General features: G+C 34.2%; 2 protein-coding genes across 3 annotated transcripts; both read left to right on the top strand.

Moving 5' to 3' along the window:
• Window positions 1-286: 286 nt before the first annotated feature.
• LOC130797992 (uncharacterized) lies at window positions 287-7036 on the top strand. The gene is made up of 7 exons (XM_057660811.1): window positions 287-680; window positions 2566-2935; window positions 3085-3241; window positions 4202-4246; window positions 4596-4758; window positions 5294-5664; window positions 6464-7036. The coding sequence occupies exons 1-7, from the start codon at window positions 444-446 to the stop codon at window positions 6777-6779; spliced, it is 1659 nt and encodes a 552-aa protein (XP_057516794.1). The 5' UTR covers window positions 287-443; the 3' UTR covers window positions 6780-7036.
• Window positions 7037-7938: 902 nt separating this feature from the next.
• On the top strand, window positions 7939-25652 carry LOC130798722 (protein BONZAI 2-like). 2 transcript variants are annotated; one of them, XM_057661824.1, is made up of 16 exons: window positions 7939-8309; window positions 10469-10516; window positions 18091-18239; window positions 18333-18384; window positions 20336-20392; window positions 20869-21057; window positions 21146-21280; window positions 21410-21471; window positions 21543-21645; window positions 21729-21843; window positions 22236-22312; window positions 22386-22523; window positions 22606-22770; window positions 24033-24146; window positions 24305-24401; window positions 24582-25652. In XM_057661824.1, exons 1-16 carry the CDS (start codon window positions 8151-8153, stop codon window positions 24683-24685), a joined length of 1764 nt encoding a protein of 587 aa, XP_057517807.1. In that variant the 5' UTR covers window positions 7939-8150; the 3' UTR covers window positions 24686-25652. The 2 variants fall into 2 exon arrangements, with proteins under 2 accessions (XP_057517807.1, XP_057517808.1); XM_057661825.1 differs by lacking the exons at window positions 7939-8309; window positions 10469-10516 and adding an exon at window positions 10537-17238.
• The last annotated feature ends 475 nt before the right edge of the window (window positions 25653-26127 follow it).

Below are 26127 nucleotides of genomic sequence, written 5' to 3'. Positions count from 1 at the left end.
CCATAGTTTTCAAAGTAAACTTTAAACGTTAATATTTCTAAATACGCACTATAAAAAATATATAATAAAAATATATACATTAACAGTTTAACACGCATCTAACAAGATTTCACACAGATATTTTTCTATCATCTAGTCTTCAAAATCTTAATTATATTTCTCGTTCTAAAATAGAACATTTAAAATAGAACATTCTAAACAAGAAAAAATTTATTAAAAAAAAATTTAATTTTTTTTTCTAAATAATTATGTAATTGCATATTATTACAAACATCTTAAGAACCGAAGGACCAAATCCTTGTGAAGTTGTGTTATCGAGTTGGAGTAACTTTCAATCAGAAGGCGTAACCGCCGAAACAAGAGAAAACACACTTGCAACTTGGAGAGAGAAAGCAAGACAAAGCTAGAGGGAGAAAGAGAGGGGAGAAAGAGAGGGAGGCGAAATGAACGGAAAAGGGATTCTAAAAAAACCCAAAACAGAAGTTGAATCCGATGGTGAACCAGACATCAAAATTGAAAAACCTAATAAAAATATTTCTACAAGTGGTGATGATGATAATAATAATGATGCTAGTACTAGTAATTATGAAGAACAAGAAGAAGCCCTTGTTGCTCTTATTGAACATCGCTCTAAAGAAGTTCAACATCTTACTAATCGCATCTCTTATTACCAAACCGAGGTTTTTCTTTTCTTTTCATTCATTTTTGATTTATACATTTTATTCTTGTTTTTATATTGTGTTCTTGTATTGTTGGTATCAAGGCATTGTTTTTGTTGTTAGTTTCCGCCATTTTCATCTTAAATAAACTCATGGAATGTTATTTTGGACATTTGGTGTTGGATATGAAAGTGGGTATCAAGCCAGTGAAGTGGGTGGGGATGGTGTTGCCGTATTGGGTATCCATTGTTACAAATAAAATCCTACATACCTCTAAATGACCTACATACACCCATTTGTTGTAGGCATGGGTTAATAGTTTTACCTGCCATGAGTCATGAGTGGTGGGTATTGAAAGTTAAGGTGGGTATGTCCGCCCATTTTGCCATATTGTGGTTCTGGGTTTTTCGATGGGTTATTATGATTTTGTTTTACTTATTGGGGTTATTGGTTTTTGTAAAATTTAAGAGTGGGTTATGCAAAGATTTGCAATTTTCAGAACTACTTTTTAGGGTTTAAGATAAGGTTTAATTTAGTAAAGCCAGCAACTTTGATTGATAAAGATTTAACTATTTTTTTTTTGGTTGTGTTTGTGTCGATGGACTGGTTAAATTTGTATATGTGGGCTTTTTTGTTTCCTTTTGCTTTTGATTTTACATATTAGGGCTGTTGATATTTTAAAAAACTTAATTTAAGGGTGGATTATGAAAAGATTTGCATTTTTATACTATTTTTTTTTAGGATAAGATGAAGTTTAAGTTTGAAGTTTAAATTTGACAAAGATTGAATTTTGCTGTTTGGCGGTGTTTGTGCTGAAGTTGTATAGGAGGTGCTTTCTAAAATACCTTATGAAATATTTGAATTGGCCTGCTCTCCGAACGTTGTGATCTGATCTGCAAAACACGTGGCTGGCCGGGGTTTCTTTTGCAGAACAATCCTCCGGTTCCAGTGTTCAAATGAAATGTGTAGGGAGACAAAGTAGGATGCATTGGTTGCTTTGAGAAGTGAATGCTTGATGATTAGAGTTAATGCTCAGTAATCAGTAGTTGGGGTGGAAGAATATTTACTTTTTTACGAAGGAACTTGATCTACCAAATGTCCAAATGCTCTTTTGTACTCTTTGCACCATTCCAATTAATCAAAATCTAATATGACAACGTGGCGATTTTTCTTAGACTTCTATTTTCTTTTTTATGTTGTTATTGAAGATTTATAGTTCCTTGATTTTAAATCATAATGGACTATGCTAAAATGACTTTATTAAATTATGTGCAGTTGTGCACTTTCAATTTATGTGACATTGCACGTCATGTTTGCTACCAATCGAAAATAACCTCTTTGTTAGGCTGGTGGGAGCCACTTAATGGCATTATGGTAACAAAATGTTATATTTCCTGTTTTCCAATTCTTTTCAATCAAATAGGATCTCTATTGAGTATAAGTTTATATGCTTTTGAACATTACACTTTCTTATGAGTAATGTAATGGGTACACATACCTAATTAGGTAGATTAAAAGACACAAAATTAAATTAGAATGGACATAGAGAAGAAAAGTAATAGCTGTAATTGCAGAATTCAGTAGTGACGCTGATTTCTATCTATGGGCTATGAATGTGAAAGATATAACGTTGATGTTTGAGACCTACCTTGAAGGTATGTGATTCATTTAGTTGAGTGACAATTAGAAACCTGAATTACTTTGATGCCTTTTTTGTCAGATATTTAGAAGAAATTAATTTGCTTAGATGGTTTCTGTATTAACAAAATTCATGAATCCTTTTTATAATTTTTTTATATTAGTCTATTATCAGTCTTCCACTGGAGTGGATTTCTCTGATGACTACAAACTATTCTTCAACAAATTGAAGATATCCCTCGGTAATATTTTTATTTAAATTCTGCAGCTTAAACAAGCACAGGAGAGGTTAAATGATACAGAGGCCAAACTAGTTAATATTCGGCGCAAAATAAATGACAAGTGGAATAATCATTTGCCTGGTTCCAAGAAGGAGGTGAAAACAGAGCATAAATCTACTAGTTCTGTGGATGGCAAATCCGCTCAGCGCCAGCCACAATCTAAACCACAACTTTTGATATCAAAGGTAAGTCAAAAACCTTCCCGACCAATGACTTTGAGTGAATCAGGTTCAAAAGCTTCACCTAGTCGCTACAATAGTCCCATGAAGGCAAGAGGAGATAGATCTAATGAAACTCCAGCAAGATCAGCATTGGAAGAGACTAAGTCTCAGACTGTTGGAGCAAAGAGGAAGCTTGGTAAGATATGTTTGTCAGTATTCTAGCATCACCGGTTTCTTGTGGTTTGTTTGCGTTGACTCTTGAGCATAGGCTGTTTTTGGAATTGTTCAATATTTATTCTCATGCTGGTAGGATACACTACTTTCCTTTCATGATGGTTTTTACAGAGTCCAAAGAACATATAGAATTGATACCCAAAGTACGTAGCTCTTCATCACCGTCGTTGATTCACTGCCATTCAAGTTCCCATATCTCTAGTCAGCATAAAAGGAAGCTCAGAAGTCTATCTATATGTCCTGCAACAGATAAGCTATTTATTACGAGGTACTAATGTTGTATACTTGTATTTCATTGCCTTCATCGACTTTGAATTCCCTATTTTCTCCAATATCCTTTACGTATTCGTTAATTTATTTTATTTTATAGTTTCAATTATACCGCAGTGGGGAAGATTTGAAATTCCGCTTTGTAATTGTGATATTAAGATGAATACATTGGTATGGCACACTTCATTTTAGGTTTACAATTGAATATTTTAGACGTATCCCACACATGGACACGTACCGGTATCCAACATTGGTACCCGATCCAAGTAACATAGGGTAGGTGTAATGGACCATCATAGCAAAGAGATGATGCAGTGTAAAAGAAGTAATTCATCCAAGTAATCTGCTAATACATAATATGGAGGATAGGTCTCAATTTTTCGAAAGCTCTGAAATGAGCTGAAAAGCTCTTACTAAGCACTCAAAATTTTCCAGCTGTCCTCCTCTCTAAGCTCTCCCCTTATTTCTAGAATTATCCTTTTCATTTCCGTATTTTTCCTGTAACTAGCTCTCTATTTCTTCTTTTGGAAGCTGCATCCAAACCGAGTTATACTGCTCGCCCGATAGTGAGTATGTCCACTGCCATTGCAACTGGAGTCTGGACAGCCAAAAGTAAAGATTAATACGTTCCCTGGTTAATTAATTTTTGGTCGATTGACTTTTTATTTAAACAATGAATTTCACGAACAAAATATAGCTTGTTTAGAAATTATGAATGTCATCTTTCTACTAACCTAAACAAAAAGCATCATGTACTCATATTTTTTTGAGGTGGCAAGAAAATTAAGTACACTTCAATTACATTAAGTTGTTGCATAGAATTAAATAGTACTGCTTGTAATAGCATTTTATTGAAACTGTTGGGATGTTTTAAAGTTATATTCCCTCTGAAATGAACAATAATAGTCTTCTTGTGAATAGAAAGAATCCTTACTAAGCTACTTCTGATTTGCTGCAGTGCTTTGGATGGGATGGTCCACTTATGGCAGATCCAGGCAAAAGGGTATCTCCTCAACTCTTTTTATTAGACTTTTGACTGATAACTAAAACAGATAGAGAGATTTGGATGTGGTCTATGCATGCAAAGAAGGGTTCACCTCACTAGCTTAGAGTCTTGAAGCAATTTATACATCTTTTATACTACTGTATGAAATACTACTTTTTTTGGTGTGGGTGTGTGAAGCTTAACTTATTTCACTCTTAGTTAAAACCATCTTCCTGCCATCCATCTCACAGTGATTTGATTAATCTACCTTTTTGTTTTCTTTATGGAAAATTTTATGATTAGACACCAAGCTTTTTTTGTGGTGCTTGATGCTCATGTGTGTTCTTTTGGTACCATAATTCATCAGATCAGGGGCAACTCTTTTGCACTCTACAGAATGCCTGTCACCAAAACAGAGGAGATGGCCTGAAGATATAGCTTGGCATCCGGAAGGTAATAGGCTATTTGCTGTATATACTGCTGATGGTGGGGATAATCAGATATCAGTGCTTAATTTAAACAAAAGTCAGGTACTGCTGTGTTTTTTTCTGTTTTGTTTAGATGATGGTTTATCTAATATGTGCCATGGGCACGATTAAAAACAACTTTTTTTTCCTTAATCAATAGAATAGGAAGAATTTCAAAACTTGAAAATGGTAGGTTGCATATTTCACTGTAGAATATGTTTGATGTAATTTTCAGTGTTCTTTCTCACACCAAGTATTTCTCTCCTATTATATTCATCGCACCTACCTTTTTCATTTTATTTTTAAAAAAGTTCTTATTTCTTCATATAGAACATTTCATAATGAAGAACGTATTCCTTTTTAGATGTGTTTGTGCACAACTACACTACCCCCCACCAAAATAAGTGCTAGAGAATGGTGGAGTTGCGAGTTATGGTGTAGAGGGGAGACGACTTTGTATCTTTTTAATTTTGTAGCCTTCGTTATCTATTTGATTATGAGAGAATATATGTTTTGTTGGAAAACCGTTTTTTTTATTGTTCCCATTACCTCAAACACACGAGATTTGAGGAGGGTCTAACTTCTATGTCTTTGACAGAGTACTCGTGTCTCTTTTATTGCTGAGAAACCGCATGTCAAGGGTATCATCAACAACATTTCATTCATGCCTTGGGATGATACTTGTTTTGCGACTGGTGGAAGCGATCATGCTGTCGTATTATGGAATGAAAAAAGTGAAGGTGATGTATGGAAACCCAAGAAATTGCACAGTGATCAGCATACGTCTGCAGTCATGGGAGTTGCTGGAATGCAACACAAGCATATGATAGTGTCTGCTGGCTCTGATAAGCGAATAATTGGATATGATGTTCTTGCTGGAAGAGCAGATTATAAAAATCTTATAGAAAGCAAATGCATGAGTGTTCTTCCGAATCCATGTGACTTCCACCTTTTTATGGTTCAGACAGGGTAAATACATCCATAACCATCTTGTTTTTGTATTTTTATTTGTGCATTCTTGACTTTATTTATTTATTTATTTATTTTTTTATGTTTTCATTACCATGCTTTCACTATTTGTTCATTCTGTGCGTACTCTATGTATGTTTCATCATTTTGTTGTCATCACTCGAAGTTGGCTTTTATTGATAATTTATCTTTTATGACACAGCTTTAACCCGATTCTTGATTTTGTTTTTTTTTGGACCCAAGCCCGACTGAAAACGCTGTTCTGGTCTTTTTTACGGAGCTAGAGTTGGATATTTCTAATATTAGCCGTGCACTTTTTACTAATAAGTGATCGACATTCGACACAAACTGTAGGAAGATCTCTCTAATGCTCATGCTTATCATGCACTATACATGAATTAAATTTTATACATGAATTAAATTTAAACTATTCAAAACAAAAAATATATCGTGTATTAGGCTTTGGCGTTGTTGTGTTCAAAAAAAAATTAACGCCCCTAATTTCATTTGTGCACATTCTTATGATTAGACTAAATGAAATTTTGTTTGTATACTTGTTTTTCTCGAGTCTGGAATTGGGTCGAGTGGGGATGAACATATAATGTATCTAGATGTCCAGCATCATTATTGTAACACTTGAACGTCTTTTATTTGGAGCTTCTAAAGATAGAACCGAATGAAATCTTTATAAATATTATCGGTTCTTTTTCCAGTAATCTTACAAGCCGAATACTAGCTGCCTTTTGAACATTCCAAGTTTTGTATCTCATCGCTTACTTGCTACGACATAATGTTTCAGGACCGCTGAAAAGCAACTTCGACTATGTGATATTAGGTTGAGGCATTCAGAACTTCATGCATTCGGGTGGAAGCAAGAAAGTAGCGATTCTCAATCGGCTTTGATTAATCAGGCGTGGTCTCCAGACGGGTTGTATCTCACTTCAGGTTCAGCAGATCCTATGATCCATGTTTTTGATATCAGATACAACGCTCACAAGCCTTCTCAGTCTATAAGAGCTCATCATAAACGGGTTTTCAAAGCCGAGTGGCACCCGTCCCTTCCGCTTTTAATCTCCATATCCTCTGATTTGAACATCGGACTCCACAAAATTTGATGACGTCTCTATATTCTACCTTCCGCTCCAATTTTGTTCGCCCTTTTTTTCTGGATTTGTGTTTGTTATCGTTTTTTGGGCGGAGCAGGGAGAGCGACTTTTGGACTCGTTTCTTTGGATTACACATAATTTTGTTGTAGAAAATAGCATCTGTAGAAATTAGTGCAGGAAGAATTTTCTTGGGGTGGTAGATAAAACTTTTGCCTCCTGTTATACAAACATGATTTTATATCTTCAAGAATTGATTAAACAATCCATTTTTGGTCTTTGCTCACATGCTTGCACAATTCTTTAGCATGCTACCATTGTTGGGATGCTGCTCAACCATGGTCTTACATTACTAGGTGATTGTGTCGATTTGCTCGACATTTAGGGATCGAGCTCCAAGACAGTCCGATTTTCTCTTGATTCAAACCGGAATGAAGTGATTGAACCCGAATCCCTTTATCACTCATTCAGAGTTCGGCATTGTTTAGTTGATTTTATTTTTATAAGGATACTTTTTCTCATAAAGTTGCAACACTTTCATCATCATCATATTCGATATATGCTGCTCTATGATATGGGTCTAAAGAGGATGCAGGATGACCATATATATATATATATATATATATATATATATTATTTTTATTATATTGTTTTTCACATTTGCGCATTGTCCTAAGCGAAAGTGATTGCGTTGTCCTTTCTTGCCAAGAACTTTCCGCTTTTATTATATTGTTTTTCACATTTGCATGTTGTTTGATTTTTCAAAATTATTCACAAACAAAAAATATGCTTGAAAATTGCTACAATTTTTATTCCCACCATTTTGATTTTGCTACAATTTTTCGTTTGTACCTATTCCACTTAGTCAGCTATATTTTTTTTATAAATATAATTTTCATCACTTTTTTTCTCAATGTATATTTCTTTTTTTTTCTCAATGTATATTTCTTTTGAGGGGACAGATTTGTACATTCATAAGAAATGTGTAAAAGTTATTTAAACAAGTTTGATTTGTGAATGAAATTTTTAAAAATATCAATCAAAATTAACAAATAGAATTATGATAAATGAGTGGAAAAAAAAATTTGCAATAAATTAGCACAATACTCCTAATTCCTAATTATACTCCCATTTGATGCAAGATGTTACTTTAGTCTGAAAAGGAAGAAAGGGAAAGAGCAGGTCAAAAGGATGGGACCCACAGTAATAGTAGTAGTCTAAACATATCCTTTACAATTGAGTTGCCTACTCATCTCCTTTGTCCCCTTCTTACATACGCTGCTTCCTCTTCTTTTCCTCTTCTTGTTCTTCGCTTTCACCATTTTCTATTCTAATTATTCAAATTTAATTGTAAATTATTAGTTTGACAGCAAACAAACCACAATGGGAAATGGCTGCTGCTTTGGCGACGCCGGAGGAACAATGGCGGTTGGTAGTAGCGGCGTAGGAGGCTATCATAAGTATCATAATGATGGTCCAAACGACGCCGTTAGTCTCTTCCTTAAGTATCGCGGTTACCATGGTCTCTTCTCTCAGATCGAGGTGCTTTTATCTCTCCTTTGACTCTTTTTTGACCATACTTCTAGTATACGGTATAATTACTAAATTTAGTAATTGTATGAAGTGAAGTACTTCTCATGCTTGATTTAATGTTTTGAAGAAGGACAATCCTACTCATCTGTTTCCTGAAATGTTTAATGATTAGGCTTAAATGTAATTGTTACTGCGTACTATGAATTGTTGTAGTTTAGATCATTCCGGTATCAGGCAGTTTGATTGATTATAATTGGTTAATTCTTGATGCTATTGTTTGGTACAAGGCAATTTGGTTGCCTGAGAATTTATGAAAGTATTACACTCAATTGCAGCGCCTTTTTCCGGCTGTTTCAAGTGGTTTTGTTTGACAATATGATTGCATATGTTGGAAGGAATTTGACACTGTCATTAGAATTGTGATTGAAATATGTGATTTTTGCGGATGGAGGAGATGTTTCATTGCATACTTAGATTTTCTTTTGTAGCTAAATAATAGGACTTTTACAAATTCGGAAACATTTGATTGTTTGAAAATTGCACACATTCGAGCAGTGGCTTTATCATGGTTCACAATTGCACATATTCCATCTTCTGCCTTTAGGATGTTTGAAAACCTGAGCTTGGCATGGTTGTTTTTTTTTTTCTTGGAAAATGACTTATAATTCTCACTGATTCTTGGCAGTCTTAGAGCTTCTGTACATGTCTAAGCGATTTCATGGCTGCTCATGAGACTACCCCCTCCCCCTAATAGTTGAATGTATATATCCTTGGTGTAGCAACGAGAAAGATATAAATGGTCCAATTATTAATAATTGGAGTGTAAATTAACCCCATTTTGCTGCCTAATTTTGGTGTGTTTTGTCTTTTAAAGGCTCCACCAAAGAATGAAATTCTCTGGAGAAGCAACATGGGGATCCATGATAGATTTTAGACCTTCAAATTAGGATAAATGGAGTACTTATTTTGCATTTGACTCCCTTAACCGTTACATCTTGCTTATTCTGTTCCATCTAATGTTACTATGTTTTCATTCGTTTCCTTCTCTCACTGGGTGTACTCTATTTAACTCATGTCTATCTTCAAATCTCGGGATTCTAATTATCTCCATTACTTTAACTTAGAATAAACCCAAAAATCTCATCTTGTTAGCAGTACAATATTATTGCAATTAACATACCTTATGTCATTGTTTGATGAAGAAAAACCTTAATGATATCTTGTAATATGTTTGTGCTGTGAAGTGCAATCGTTATTCTTCTACATTACAACATGTTATTATTCCAATGCCATTAAGTTGCTCTCATGTAGGCGGACTTTGAGTGGTCGGATGTACGCAATCTTATTTCTTACTCTTGAAAAAAAGAGGTCGTTTTGCATAGACCCTTGATAGCAAATATTATTCCTCCACACGTGCCTTAATATTTTTTAGCACTTTTATATTCATATTCATGATTCGATGAGTGTGTTCACGAGCTATACCTTTCTTTATGATTGTCAATTTCCATACATGATACAACATCTTAAAATCAATGAAAATTATGAGCCAACTCTTATTTGTGGTATTTTCAATACTTCATTATTTTCTTCATCAATTGTTGTTAGAGATGAGTTTGAGTTAGATTTGGGCTCAAATTCCATGTTTACAAGTGGATTTGGATTTTGGTCCAAATTCATAGGGTCTTAAAATTAGGATCCCAACCTAGATGTGGTGGGTTTAAATTGGTTCTCGGATCCAACTTTGGATTTGGAACTAAACCCAAAACAAACAATTCCTAACTTCAAATCTAAACAACATAAGTTGACAATCTTTAAACTCATCAAATAAAAAGAAAAAAAGGCAAAAAAAATCAAAACTAAAGTACCTATATTATTAACCGCAATTCAAATGGTTAAAAATAGAATAGTTGAATTTTTTTACTTGTTAGTACAATTATCAAACATTGTGCTGCTAGCCTGGCACATCAGCCTTTAGAATTGAGTTTAGTTTTGCTTCATTAAATTATCATAGTCTAAATCTTGAAATAGAGTCTTAAATTGTTCTCCATACATTTATCATTGTTTTGTTGATCTATATCATCATACCACTGGCTGATCATTGATGTTTAGGTCTTGCTATCAAGTTCTTTATGATTGGCACTAATCCTTCCACTTGTGTTATTGGGCAGTTGTCATTGTCAGCTTCAACCTTACGTGATAGGGATGTGCTTTCAAAGGTTCGTATACCTGTTTCTTAACTTTCTATGTTTGAATCATTTGTATTGTAGCTTGGTTGGTCTGAAAGTACCTTACAAAACCTTCATATAGAGAAAATACTTTCCATAATTTTTTTGTAAGAAAACACCTTATAAGATCAAAACAATGCGGTGAGTACCATAAGCACATTATGCATAAACTAGATCATTTTCCGTCGTTGTTGGTTAACCTTTACCCCTACTTTATCCTTGTAGGCTGACATAAAGAAATGGTAGGAAAAAGAGTTTAGAGATGTTTATGAGGTGAGGAAAAGGCATAAAGGATAGTTGAACCTGTCTTTTAGGCTGTTACTTAAAAATAGGTTCCTAGTTCTACTTCATAAAGTCTTGATCTTATAAGGGGAACTTTTGACAATATGTTGATATATAAATAACAACGACTTTTTAACTAAATGAAGTTTTCCAAAGGATTTCTTACAACAATTTGTATCAGGATTGAAGAATTAAATGTTCGTTATTCATATAGTAGAAGTCAAATTGTGTTCTAAGTTTTACATTAATATAATTGGAGCACTGCTTGGAACTTAATTTTTCTCTATGTATCTAAGTGAAATGAAAGAATTATTGTGATCATTATGCATCACTTGAGCATGAAATATCTACTTTTTGAATTTATTAGTCTTTGGGAAAAAGCACAAAATTAGGTTTCACGAGCAAGTCAAAATCTGGTGTTAAAAGTTGTGTGATTGGTGAAGAATTTGTTTTGTTGCGCTTCACTTAAGAATACCACATTTTCCATTTAAACGCGTGCTTAGTATTTAAGAGGGCAAAACATTTTGCTCTATCATGAACTACAATCATCCTATCGTTAATAAAACACTGGATTTTGATCATTGTCTATTTGGATGCAGTAGATTTTGGAAGATGTGAATCTGATCTCGTTTAGTTTGAGTTTCCTTTTTGGAGTTGTAAATCTGATTACATTTTCCATTTGTTTTCTTATGTCTTAATAATTGCATAGTTAATAACTTAAGAATCAGAGTGGTTGGTAGCTCATAGCTCATAGCTCATAGCTCAGCTCATATCTCAGTTGGTTTGAGGTTTGTGCAAGTGTGGGATTGATTCTCATCCCTCTCGTTGTGGCTTTCTACGCACCATAAAAAAATTTTAACTCAAATATCTCATTTCTCCCCCTATTTGAACTTTAGTTGGCTCATTCATATAGCTCGAAAACAATCTTGTTGTGTTCATCACATCATGCCGTATGTGGTAAACCATGGAAGACTACCCACGAAACTTCTATAGAGTCTTCTCAACCTTCCTGTTCCCTTCATACTATGGTAGTTTTCATACAATAAAAAAGTTCACTCTTGCTATCAGATAATGGTGTCTATCTTAGGATGAAATAATTGGCATATCATTGTTGTTTTACTCCTAACATCCACGTCATACAAAATTCTCTTCATTATTTGCAAAATAAAGATTCCATCTTCACATCGATGAACTTGAATTATAAGAGTAATCTATAAGGCCCAAATTTGCTATCTCAAAATTTCCTTCTGCCTCAATAAAATATGTTAAATATTTTTGGACAAAGTGATAACAACATATCATTGTTGTTTTGTTGCTTTACGTTGTGGGCATGCACATTCAATTCCTCGTAAAGCCTTGCTGGTTTTGTTGGAAGTCTATATTTGTATATATGCACTTGGAGCTTGTTTTAAAAAGTACAAAACCTTTTTTAACTTGTAAGCACAATATTCTTTTTACTCACGCAAAAGTCTTAGGGTGATCAACAAGAATCTCCACTTCAAATTGCATTTGAAAATAGCCGATTTCAAATCACATAGTAACATTTCCAACTTTTTTCGAGCTAACAAACAATCCATGTGTATTTGTACTTTTCCAAGTCTTTCCACTATAGAATACATATCACCTTATTCCAAGTTTTTTTTGGTATCTTTCCATGAATTATCATCTAGGTTTAGCTTGAATTGTGATCCCATTGGATATTAACTACTTTTATGATTGTATTTTAACATGCAAATTGCACATGTTCTTGCATAAACTAGTTTAAAAACCTTTATTTTTTACTACTAGGCTCATCAATTAGAGGGTGACATTATCCAAACTTCTTAAGCTATAGATGAATAATACGTAGATTTTCAAAGATCGTTACCTTGAGAATAATAAATTTTCATCTTTTGGTGGACATGTAACAGATGTAAGAGAAATCAATGTCACCACTATTTACTTATTATTGAGGCAAAACATAACTTTAGATTGAGATGTCTATTTCTTGATTTTTTTTTATTGATACATATGCCATATGACAGTGTCATCTTATTCACAATTCTACGAATAATAATTTGAATTTTTCATGTTGAACATTCTAACTATATGATTGTTCGCTACCCCTATGTCTCACCTACATTGTTGTTTGTCTCACCTACATTGTTGTTTTTGTCTTTATGAAAAGGATGGTGGAAGTTAGTGGGGAAAGTAAATAGGGAGGAGAGACAAAGAAAGATTGAAGTACAACCAAGTTACTTACAAAGGAAATGGTGTAGAATATGAGGAGCATAGGAGTATAGATATAACCAAGATTTCTTAGTCGTTGAACGAAAGGACACTATTCATCGTCTAAATATGGAGTCTAATCAGTAATCAGCAAGGGATTGACGCTCCATCTTCCAGATGCGCTTGTAGTGTTAAGTGTGCAAGGGTTGCTAGGTTGTTCTTCATAAGCGATTCACCATATCTCCTTAATGTAGTGTCAAGTGAGCCAAGATTGTTATGATTTAGGGATAAGAGATGAAAGAAAATAATTCAATCTAAGCTAATATTAGCATCTTAGACGAAAGACAAATGTAAAATTGATATTCTTGCATTTTTGATACAAAATGGGTTAGGCTAAATTATTTACAAAGGAAAAATGCTAATTAATGTATAAATTGAAGGTGTAGAAGCATCGTGTTTTAGGACGTTTGGAGGAACATCCTATGCTTTTGTCCACTGTCACATGATTCGCTAATTTTCTTGCGAATAGCGAATCAAAATAAGCGAATTCTGGTCGGTTTTGGGCTATTTTAGGGTTGTTTTGAGTGAATCGCAAATTCAAAAAGCGAATTAACTGGCGAATCATGTTACATTGCTTTTGTCCAATATTTGTTCGCCACATATTACATTATAATGATTACATCACTCTTGTTACGCATCACCGTGTCCATTATCGCAATAGCGGGCGTTAATGCATTTTTGTATTATTTTTTGGACATTAGAAAGTAATCTTAAGGATTTTTCGGGAGTAAGATGGAGTGTTGAAAAGTATATCCACATTAGAAAAGCTATATTCTAGCAATGATTTTAATGGAATTTTGGATATGAAATGAGATTTGAGGAGGGAAAGTTTAATTTAGATTTTGCACAATCATATAACTTGTAGTACATAACACAAAGCATGGAAACTATTTGGTACATGAGACAGTACTTATGAAATTTTTTTGGTTAGTTAATGGCAAAGTAAGGTATATCATATAACTATATAAGTTTATTGGTACAGTCCAAGATATATAAGTGCAAGCCAATTTTAGGACATGTGGAGGAGCGATTACATCATTTTCTTTTTGTATAACAGTGACATGAGATATGACGACCTATTCATGGAGAATTTCCATGATTGGTACATTGTTGTCTTGCTAATGACATCTTTTTAGTGGATGAAACTTGAGATGGGTCAAAGTTTGGCTAGTAATATGAAGGTAGGTGATGAGATAAATTAAGACGAAGTATATGGAATGTTGTATTGGCATGGATGATCATAGCAAAGACTTTTTACATGTAGATGTGAAGGAATTTTTTCCTAGTGAGTGCTTAAGTACTATGGATTATTTTTCACAAGACTTGTAACCAAAAGGTGATGTTGAGCTTTTGAAAGAGATTTTTAAAGATGATAAGGGTATTTGAGATGTGCATGTTATGATGGATGAATGAAAATACTTTAAACTTTAAAGAATAGAGTTAAAAATGAAGACACAATAAAGGATTTTGGAGTTCAAACTTTTGAAGGCAAAATGAGAAAGCTATTTATGTCGTTTTCATAGAATAAGACTGAAAAATGCACCACTTAGATTAATGAATGTTTAGAATTTCAGGAGCCTAAAAAAGGATGAGGTTGACCTAAGATAACATGTGAATTATAGTTTTGAAGAATAAAATGAAAATTAAAATTTGTGGGACCATATGACAATAGATAAGACCTAATGTGTTAGAGTATAGGTTTTAATTCAGAAAAAATTATGGGTTAAGGTTTTTAGATCTAGACTCATCCTGAACCCAAACCCAACCCACGAGCGGTGAACCATCCTCTCATTAAGTTTATACCTATTTAAATTCATATAGACTCATTTGGGAATAGATTTGACCTATAGCTCCATTTGAAGCTTAGTTAAAATTGGTGTGATAAGAACACTTAAATTAAAACCCATTTGAGATGGTAGACTCATCATATTTATTGGGTTTGGTTTTGGATTTTGAATTTTCAGGATGATCATGTTTGTAATTTCTATTCTTGTATGGTGGGAGATAATCAAGTGGCCTGGTCCTTTTTCTTTAGGCATCACCCTTTTGAAAGAGACCTTTATTGTGTTGTTGAGTTGTTATCCATTCTTTAGAATTTTACCACATTTAAAAGTTTGTATTCAAGGTCTTAAGGTCCAGATATATCTAAAGGCTTCTCTTATGCTTTCCTTTTACTCATGCTTAGTATCATTTTCTTCCTCATTAAATCACTTTTTTGCGGTTAACTTAATTTGAAAATCAATAGTTCCCTATTAGATTAAAGCTTATGTGTGGTTGGTGGTTTTAGGGAAGGTCAATACTATGGAGAATCTCCAAATTACTGATAAAGCGTTGAATTCGCAACGATGTGTTATGTGCTTGAAAGATGGAGAGGATAATGATAATCTCTTTTTGCATTGTAGTTTCATGTGAGAACTATAGGGCAAACATTTTAAGATAAGTGGAGATCTTTTGGGTAGCTCAGAGGAGGATAGGGAATTTTCAATTCTTTGATCACCACTTTGGGCTATTTGGTTGGAGAGGAATAGACGAATTTTTAATGATCGGTTCTTACCGTTGGTATATATTCTTAGTGTCACTATGAGCAAAAGCAATTGTTCTTTTTGACACGCTACTCTAAATGATCTTTGTAGGAGTTATTGGGAGATTGTAATGTGGATTTTAGATGATCTCATTTAAGATATATCATCCCTAATCTGCACTTTCGACCATTTCCAATAATATAATTTTCTTTATAAAAAAATGATCTTGCTAAATCCTTAGAGAATAACCACAGTTCATCATTTGAGGCACACTTGATTAGTTCTTTGCAAGATCAAGTACTAACATCTTGATAAATTTAGTACTACTTTCTGTTTCTACAATGATGGCTCCTTTTCCTTATGAGTCTACTACCGCATCATTTCTTATGGGAAGGATCTCTGTATAAAGTACTCAGATATATATTCATATTAGTTAAAAAAAGTTCACGAGTCTTATGCTATACGGCTTTTACAACAGTCGAAAGTCCAAACAACATTTTGCCACCACAATTTGCATCTTTATAAAGTAACCTTTGTCATTTTTTCTAGTTCAAGGAATTTTTTATTGATTAGTACTGGTCTGCTGATTTTGACGTGTGCTGTTTTTTAATCTGACCTAACTTCTCTCAAAATGTGCTTTTAGCTTTTGTTCGAACCAGAAATCTTGCTCCGAGTAACGTTTTTATTAGAGGTGGCACTTGAAGGAAAACCCTACAACTAACCTTTTTCCTTTTTTTCGTTCATCCTTTCTTTTCTTTTATTCACTCGTCGTTGCCGTTTTTATGATGTGATAATTTTGAGTGCCATCACTGCCATGTTTGAAAAGCATCTTTTGTTGAATCCTTATTCTCGTTGCTAAATTTTACGTTGTAGGGATTCGTTTATCTAGATCTTTGATTCCTGGATTGTAGGGATTATGTAATTGACTTTTTTGGAAGGGTTACACACATTTTTTTACATAATCCTTTTTGTAATGATAGTTTCATCATAAATTTTGATTTATCTTAAAATCTAGCTTAGTATTCTTTCATATCCTCTCCTTTGATGTGCATATTCTTTATTTAGAATTACTCTTTTTGTTCCTTTGATTTTGCTACACTTTGTATTTGAAAGCTATGGAAAAACAATGGAGGTAAAGCATACAGAACTTGATGAAAGCAAAATGCTAATTCATTCTCTAGAATGAATAGTTAAAAAAAACTACAAAAGAGGACAAAACATCTCTTAAATAGAGAAGGACAAAAACTATTCTATGATAGAAAAGAAACTAAACAATGACGTGGCAAGATTACATTGAAGACCAAAAAGAAAGAAATAAAAGAGTACAAGTCACATGACTTTAATAGTATTTTGGGTAGTTCCTTTGCTTTTGCTCTATTTTTATCTTTAATGTGGTCCCATATTCCTGTTCTTAATCTCATCCACAAACCCATTATTTTTCTTCATCCCATAAAGATATTTTTTCAATCTGCTTGTCTTTTGTCTTACTCTTCAACTACAAATTAATAAAGTAATAAAATCCTATTGTAGCACAATCAAAGGGACAAAGGGCGTATAATTTTTGATTTTATCTTGGTTCCTTGGAACTCCACTAGAAGGATGATTCGAGCTACCTTACATGTCTAAGCGTTGATGATCTTGGTGAGATGAGACAATGTCCATTTCTGATATTCATCATTCTTTGGTTTTGTATTTTTAACGGACTGTAGTAATATGGCTCATCAAATCATGTATGCTTATTTTTATGGATGATGCTTACATTCGAAGGTCAAACAGAAACCACTTTGCTATTACAAGGGAAGGCTGTATACATTTGAGCCTTCCTAATCCTGCCTAGGCAAGAGGGACTTGATGGCATCGGGGTTTGCAATGTTGTAGTAAAGATCTGAGATAGTGCCTTTGCATCCTTTACATCTGTATTTTCTGTGACTGTTGATGTGTATCCTACATCCTCCTTTATTGGCTCGATTTTAGTCTCTATAGCCCCTGCACGTCCTTAGATTGCAAGAAAAGCTTTATTTTAGTACGATATTAGAATGTGCTACTTGCAAAGTTGTAAAAGTTGAAGGCATAGTGGGAGAGTTTTAATTTCAAGTATTAGTTTTTCCCTTGATATTCTCTAGTGCTCTGATTGAAGTTGAAGATGCAGTAGAATATCTAGTTTGACATGATTTTATGGAGTAAATCTGATCTCATTTTCACTGGCCATGTAGTGCCATAAAATTGACCTAATCAATGCATACATGAAAATGCGCTTTTTGTATTGGTCAAATTTTCTTGACAAGTCTGAACTATTCTTATTAAATGCAAAAGGACTCGTGGGTTGACAGATTTACTTCTGAATTTTCAGACTCCTGCTTTATTTATGTAAAACTGCGTTTGTCACACCCTTATAAGGCCATCTTGGTTGTTCAGCATGTTGTTGGTTTTAGCATTGGCTAACTACATTCTCATCTCTCCTCAATTTTCCCCCTGTTGCTTTTATGGTTGTAGAGTGATCCAATTGCAGTAATTTATATGAAAGGAAGAGATGGTAGGCTTGAAGAACTTGGAAGGACAGAAATAATAATGAATTCACTTAATCCTGCCTGGATCAAAAAGGTCAATGTAATATATCATTTTGAACTTGTGCAGACATTAGTGTAAGCTCATTAGCTCTCTCTTGATCTCATGGTATCTGTAATAAGGTTATACTTGTTTTTCTTGGCTATAATAACATGAATGTTTATTTTCAGGTTTCGTGTTTATGATGTAGATACTCAGTTTTTCCATGCCGAAGATGTACAGGTACATGCAAGGCTCTTAATCTCTTCAGCAGCTGCTAGGCCTATCTGCATTGTGTCTTAACTGTTTTAAGTAAATAATATCATTTTGATTTTTTTGGATGAATTTGGAATTTCGCATAATTAGGCTAAAGTTTTGGCTTTATTTCCTTGCTGAAACAAATTTTGAGGATTTGGCAGCAGATTCGGTGCATAATTTCCTTCAAAATACGATTTTGGTCGTGATCACAATAATTGCAAAATTTCTTTCACTTTGAATGCTCATGGTTTCGTGATAATCGCGGCCTGTATTTCGGTCACGGCAAGCTAAATAACCTTTTCATTGCGATCGCGATAACGGTGATATGAGCGATTTTTGTACTATGGTCTTTTCATTTTTCTCATCATGTTGGTGAGTAAAAGCACTGTGACCAGTGTCCTTACTGCTTAAAGGTCTGATCAAAAAGCCTTGTTTTTAAATGATTTATGGTATTATATCTGAGGAAGTGTTTACATATCTGAAGTGGGACATATTCACTTCTGTCTGGTGAAATTGTTTGTTAAAGTTCCTTGAGTTAATGATGCGAATATGGGATGGAATGCTTCAAGAACCCGTTTAGTTCCTTCAAGAACGTTGCCAAGAACACTCTTGACACACAAAGAACAAACGAACCTCCTGTTTTGTATGAAAACAGAAGGGTGACAAGAACAATTCTGATGAATGGTTCTATGTCGTGGATAGAAACAAATTGGCCTTATATCAACCAATTAGCCTCTTCCTCACACTAAGATACAGATTCACTCTCCTAACCCTTGTGGAACAAACCGAATGTCTCTTTGCTTCACACACAAAGAACTCACCCAGACTAGCAATTGCGAAACAATTACTTGAAGAAAAATGTATTAACCAAAAACTGAGTCATGATACAATGAGGATGCTCCTTTATATAGAGCTTCTAACGGTAGTTTGGGGAGCCTAACAAACTTAACTACCCCGTGCCTTATTATTAAAACGCGTGCATTACATGAAGACTAAAACAGAACATAAAATAGCCCAAGTATTCTGAGATCAGCCATTATCCAGAAGCTGACGAACACATGACCTTGCAGCTGTCCTCGTGGGCTCTGTGAGGACTCTCCGTGTTATCTTTGAGTCGTGGCTTCTTATTTCATGTATGAAGATGCCATTCTCTGAATTTCCACGCTCATACATGCACCAGGCTAGGCGTCCTATTGCTCGCAAGGTGGCCTGGCAGACCATGCGATGTTCTGCTGGTTCTGCTGTTTGTAGGCTTTGAAGCAGCCTTCTGTTCTGTTCTTGTCTAGTTGGAAGGCTTCCCTTTGCTTCTTCTTGATCTTGCCATGCTTCTATATTCATGATTATCCCATTTGGGAGATGACCTTCCTCATTCAAACAATGATCAGCAAGTTCAGTAGGTTTAGTACATGAAGATTCAATGGGCTTAACTAGTGTTTTGATACAATTATGCTTTTCTTGTTTGATATTGGATTGTAAGCCATCCATAATTGTATCAGTTAACAAGATGCTACATTCCTAGGAGTGGGTCAGTTTTTCTACTCTTTGAAACCTGTTCAGTGTTCCTTCTATCAATTCTGTCATTCAACATCTCTTGTCTGTATTAAACTTTTAAGCATTCCCCCCAAAAACTTTATTCGATATTTCTCCATAATTTTGTTTTTCTTGAATGTGACAAACTTAAAGACTAGATATTAAATCGGAGGATCTGAGGAGTAGAGAGGACACACCTAAATAAGAAATATATATTATCTGTTTTATGATTGAATATACAATGTGAAGCAAACTTTTATATAGTGAGAAATAAAAGGGATGGATTTTACTTGAAAAGTAAAATGGTGTTCGTCTCATGTTTTCTTATTTGGGGGGGGGGGGGGGGGGGGTGCTAGTGGAAGTGCAGAAAATATTGTTACCTAAGATGCTGCTTCTTCTCCTGCAGATGATTAACTTGGATGACCAGCAATTTCTAGGCGAGGCTTCATGTGCATTATCAGAGGTACACCCATATTATCACATGACCTGTCATGTGCTCTAATTTAGAATTTAGTGCCATATTTCTTCTTTTGAAAGTTTATGCACGATCCTATAGAAAAATCAAGGCTTATCCTTTTTTTTCAAATATTGTTGAGGGGTTGACATGATGTAAAGAATTTACATCCATTTTATCGTTCTGAAACCTTAATGGTTGAGGTGATGGACATTATTGCTAACGTTATGAGCAATTCCTTGATTTTTAGGTACATAGTGCTTCGTTTTTGTTTTTGTTTTTGTTTTTTTTTTTTTTTTTCTAGACAGTCACTAAACAAGAACATGGTTAATGGTAGATGTCCTTTTAATGTCAATTTTTGAGATGTATACCCTTTCTTCAAGCTCTCTTTAACTTGTGAGCATGTCTGAAGTTTGAACAACCCATTAATTTTTTGTGTACTCTTGCTTATATCTGATGCGGAACTTTGGTGCCATTACAAGCAGATAATTACGAGATCAAATAGATCATTGACTCTAGATCTTGCGCAACCTGGAGAAATTGTAAAATCAGTACATCCAAGCAGCTCTGGAAAGCTTACAGTTAATGCTGAAGAATCTATTAGTTCCAAGACTACAACTGAATTGACATTCAGGTGTTCGGAGTTGGAAAATAAGGATCTCTTCTCTAAAAGTGTATGTGTTAGCTGTTTTTCTTCTCTTCAGTCACCCTATTGCTGCAAGGAAGTTGTGTTAAGGATGCCGTTTTATTCATATTCTGCAGGATCCCTTCTTAGTGATATCTAAAGTTGCAGAAAGCGGGACCACTATTCCAATTTGCAAAACTGAAGTTGTAAAGGATGATTTGGACCCTACGTGGAAGCCTCTGTTCTTGAATATTCAGCAAATTGGAAGCAAGGTATTAAAATTTCTTTGTCAGGATTTTTTTTTTACTGATGCAGACTAGATTAGGGATGTATTTGCATAGGAAAAGGTTCTATTTTTTGCTTCTTATATTTGTGTTAAAAACTTCTCTCCTGTGATGCAGGACAGTCCATTGATTATAGAGTGCTTGAACTTTAACAGCAATGGGAAGCATGATTTGATTGGGTAAGTTATTCTTTCTCAAGTATTCATGTAGGTGCTTAAGTTGTTCTGACCTTTTTCCATATTTTAATTAGGAAAATTGAAAAATCACTAGCAGACATGGAAAAGATATATTCAAGTCGGAATGGTGCAAATCTATATCTACCTGATGCGATTGGACATGATAACCACAATAAAGTATTATTTGGTGACTCAAGGGACATTTTTTTTTCTATTTTCAGGCTTTTATGTTGTATGCTAAATTTTCTGTATTAACTTAGGTCTTGAAAAGTCAACTCTTTGTGGATAAGTTCTTAGAGAGCGTCCAATACACTTTCCTTGATTATTTAGCTGGTGGGTGTGAGCTGAATTTTATGGTGGCAATCGATTTTACAGGTGAGATTGTGTGCATCATAGTCCTCTTTTTGAATTTTCATGAACATGTAATTCTACAAGTTCAAATTAACTTTAGACATTGTTTTCTATAGTTCTTTTTAGAGATGAATCTGCAAAATTTCTATTCATTCTTCATATGCTTTATTGGCATATTATGTGTGTGAAAAAGGTCATTACCCTTGCAAAAGATGAAATAGACTAACTGCATGTTTAGTGAGCTACTCATAAGGTATAGTTCTATTATGGAAGGACTTTTGAACTTGTGTGCTAGATACTTCTCCCTGCGTGTTCGTGTTGATTTGTGTGCAAAATAGAAGACTGAAACTTTAGTGATTTATTCATGATTGGAAGCACATTAGTAGGTTCTGAATTGAAACTATTATCCTTGTCAGCCTCAAATGGAAATCCCCGCCTGCCAGATTCCTTGCATTACATTGATCCATCAGGTCGTCCAAATGCATACCAGAAAGTAAGAAAATTAAACAATCTTGGATCCCTTCAGATGTATATTTGGGAACTTTAAATAAATATGTACTTGTTAGGCAATATTAGAGATTGGGGGAGTGCTGCAATTTTATGATTCAGACAAACGCTTTCCTGCGTGGGGTTTCGGAGCACGTCCAATTGATGGTCCAGTATCTCATTGCTTCAACTTGAATGGAAGCAGTAACTACTGTGAGGTGCTAATTATCCACTTATTTTTTTCTCTGAGCAGATTTCTGTGCTGTGGTTGTTGAATTTAAGATGTTCATCTATTCTCAGGTTGAAGGGATTCAAGGAATCATGACAGCTTATACAAGTGCTTTGTTTAATGTTTCACTTGCTGGACCGACTCTTTTTGGTCGTGTTGTTACCGTTGCAGCTGACATTGCTGCTCAGGCTCTTACAGAAGGAAAACAAAAATACTATGTGTTGCTAATAATCACGGTAAGCTTTAATTGAAATTAGTAATTTGTTCGGTAATGCGCATGAGAATTTTTGTGCTTTGTGAACCATGCATTTTAACTTCCTTGATGAATGACTCCCAGATAAATTGCAAGTCTTTTCGAACCTTTTGATGATGAGGATGTTAGTTCCTATGAATTATATGATTAGGTGTACATGCTCTCCTTGTAAGGTCCATTTTGTTTGCACTTTTTCGTTTACTATGTTACTCCTCCTAAAAGTTCTTTTGCATTCTGCAAAGAGGCCATGTAGCCTGGAAAATTGGAAGCAGAATATAGCACTATAGCAGTGGTATTGAGGGTGTCCTTGGAAAACACGAAGGACTTGTAAAGAATTGAAGCCTTGGAAGAACAGAGAGAACTTAGATACAAAAACGAGTTAAAGGAAAATATAAGATTGGGATGGAGGGTCTGAGCCAAGGAAACTGGACTGAGGAAACTAGGATGAGAGTTATCGGAGTTCTATAGGATTAAGATAAGATTTGGATGGAGTGTCTGAGACTAGGAAGTGGACAAAGGAAACAAGGATGGGGGCAGGTGGTTGGATTTGCCCTTGTAATATTGAAGCGGTTGATTCTTGATTGACAACAAAATATGCAACCTCACATAAAAGCACATATGATTAAATGTGCCATTTTACTATAATCTGGTCCGTTAGTATCCAAAACCAAGAAACTATTTAGGAGTTAATTTAAGAAAGTGAAATCTTAACTTAGTACCAATAACTCAATAAGCAACCTCATTTATGAAGTCTAATCTAGAGACAAATGTATTTATAGTTCGAATAGCTCATCTTGTCGTGTTTTAAACTTGCAATTGATCAATGTAAACTTGTTTATTTTTGTTTACATTCCCAACTGCATCTGGAAACTAGATGCCTTCTGATTAGGAGACTGAAAATTTGAACGAAACTGGCTAAAGGAATTTGAAGATGGGCTCCGATAACTTCTCCAACTAACAAATATGAGTGCCTTTAAAATTAAGATCATGCAACTTTTCAATTAGGACTTTGTTCCTACTTATTAGACAGACTTAGGCTCTCTGAGTCTCAGATAGATGAGAAATCTTTCTAGGTCAAGATTTGTGAAACTTCTCTGTTCCCTTTAAGGAATCAAGGATTGCTTTATGAACTCCTTAGTCTTTCATGATTTCTGTAATCCTTCAAAAAGTTTGGATGGTCTTCCTCAGTTAAGGACAGATATTTGTGTTGGCTCTTTACGTGGAATCTCATTCAACGTGTTTCAGGACGGAGTGATAACAGATCTCCAGGAAACAAAAGATGCCATTGTAAACGCGTCTGATCTACCATTATCGATTCTCATTGTTGGCGTCGGAGGAGCCGATTTTAAGGAGATGGAGGTACATGCATGTTAACTAATTTAATAAACATATTCTTTTCCAACCACCTCAATACAAACCCTTCAGCTTTTATTCTGACAGACTGATACATATATTACCCATCAGTAGATGATCTCATGCTAATTGTCTTACCAACCCACAACTTTTCATTTTTACAGTTTTTGGACGGAGACAATGGAGAGAGACTGGAGAATACAACCGGACGTGTTGCATCCCGTGATATTGTACAATTTGTACCGTTTCGTGATGTCCAAGGCAAGTGATTCATCAATCTTTCTATGTTTTTCTTGAATAAATATCAATACAAACGGTTACAAATAAAACTCTGCAAACTTTAATAATTTTTTAATTATTTACTTCAATAAATTGGTGCTCCCCATGATTTTGGATCCTGGATCCGCCATTGTGCGTACTGATTCGTGTTTTTGGTTGCAGGTGGAGAAGTATCGGTAGCTCAGACACTTTTAGCAGAATTGCCTACACAATTTCTAACATACATGCGGACCAAAAGCATCGAACCCAATCGCATGGTGTTGTAATAACTGTACATTTTTTTTTCTTCTTTACCTTGTTCTTTTTTTGTATCTTAGCTTCTTTTTTCTGTGGGTAATTCGAGTCAAAATTATCAGCTCGATACCCATTTCTTCGATTTCTTTTTGTTCTGTTGTGTTTTCTTCTTGCTACTTGTTTATTTTAATTAAAATTTTTGTCTTCCTTTTGGAAAGGGAACATGAAAAGGGTGAATCCTAGTGTTGTAGGAACAAATACGAAAACATTTTTTGAATGTCATACAAAGCAATGTTGGCTCTTTACATAACAGGTGTGAAGATTCTTTGTCCAATTCTTTATGGTAATTGCGGGATTAGGAGACACAAATGTCCATCTATGCAAACTTTTTTTTGGATTTCTTGCTAAAGTTGTGATTAATTTTACAATTAACCATTTGTATTCTTAGTGCAAGTGAGCAACTATTGGTGCATTTTGTTTTATTATAATAATTATGTTCCAAATTTTTTAGTTTATCCTTTTACTCGTGTATACTTGTTTTCCCAAAGTAATTATACAAATTAAATGATGTACGGATAATAATAATCAAAGGTTTAAAAAAGAAAGGTGTAGTAGGAATGAACCATCTCCAAAGTTAATGATCTGATTTATTCATGTATTTGCTTTCTGGGTGATCGTCTTGCTTGGCAGTTGGCATAAACTATTGATGAATGATAGGAATCCATCGCCAAAGTTAATGATCTGAACTCTTAATAATCAGGCAATCCCTTGTGAATTTTTTCTTTTTTTTTTTTGCTTGATTATCAAATTTGAACATTTAAGGTGGTATTTGGAAAACTAACATTTGAAAATTTCATCTTCAATTCAAATCAATGTAAGTGATTTTCTATTTTTGGGAGATATCTTCCTTTAAAATCAACTTTTTTATGAAATAAAACTCAACTTCTAATCAACGATTGCTCGTTAGAACTCAGCGATCCTCTCTATCATTCCAACTTTATGAGAGTTATCAAATATCATTGTACCTTGATGTACATCATAACACAACAAATAAATATTTTCACCCAAAAATCTTTTAAAATAAAACACAACAATTATACACTAAAACACCCATAAACTTATTAAATATGGCATCAACCCCTTTAAAAATATCTAAAATAAAACTTAACATTTAACTTTAAACTTGTGAGCTAGTCTAATATATTTATCATACTCTTATTTGAAAAAAACCCATAGTCAAAATTGATAGGGATATTATAGTAGAAAAATATAATTTTTCAAGTTTTTTTCTAACAACATCTACAAAATAACTATTGGAATGATTTAAAGCAAATTAGAACACTTCTTACACTATAAATATAGTGGGACTTATAAAGCCTAAGATATTGGATCCAAGAGCTTAATGTACAAACTACAAAGCAAAAAATAAACAAAGTCACTAATGCCTAGCCAACATGCTCGTTCGAGCAATATA

The sequence above is a fragment of the Amaranthus tricolor genome, chromosome 13 (genome assembly GCF_026212465.1).
Source record: "Amaranthus tricolor cultivar Red isolate AtriRed21 chromosome 13, ASM2621246v1, whole genome shotgun sequence".
Lineage (NCBI taxonomy): Eukaryota > Viridiplantae > Streptophyta > Magnoliopsida > Caryophyllales > Amaranthaceae > Amaranthus > Amaranthus tricolor.
This window is presented reverse-complemented; position numbering and strand designations above follow the sequence as displayed.

What these genes read in the sequence shown, in the direction of transcription:
- LOC130797992 (XM_057660811.1), top strand. Translation starts at nt 444, where the DNA reads ATGAACGGAAAAGGGATTCTAAAAAAACCCAAAACAGAAGTTGAATCC. An exon ending in TTAATTTAAACAAAAGTCAG is followed by an intron (nt 4,759 to 5,293) that starts GTACTGCTGTGT and finishes TGTCTTTGACAG; the next exon opens with AGTACTCGTGTCTCTTTTAT. An exon ending in CTTTTTATGGTTCAGACAGG is followed by an intron (nt 5,665 to 6,463) that starts GTAAATACATCC and finishes ATAATGTTTCAG; the next exon opens with GACCGCTGAAAAGCAACTTC.
- LOC130798722 (XM_057661824.1), top strand. Translation starts at nt 8,151, where the DNA reads ATGGGAAATGGCTGCTGCTTTGGCGACGCCGGAGGAACAATGGCGGTT. An exon ending in GGGAAGCATGATTTGATTGG is followed by an intron (nt 21,472 to 21,542) that starts GTAAGTTATTCT and finishes TATTTTAATTAG; the next exon opens with GAAAATTGAAAAATCACTAG. An exon ending in ACCGTTTCGTGATGTCCAAG is followed by an intron (nt 24,402 to 24,581) that starts GCAAGTGATTCA and finishes TTTTGGTTGCAG; the next exon opens with GTGGAGAAGTATCGGTAGCT.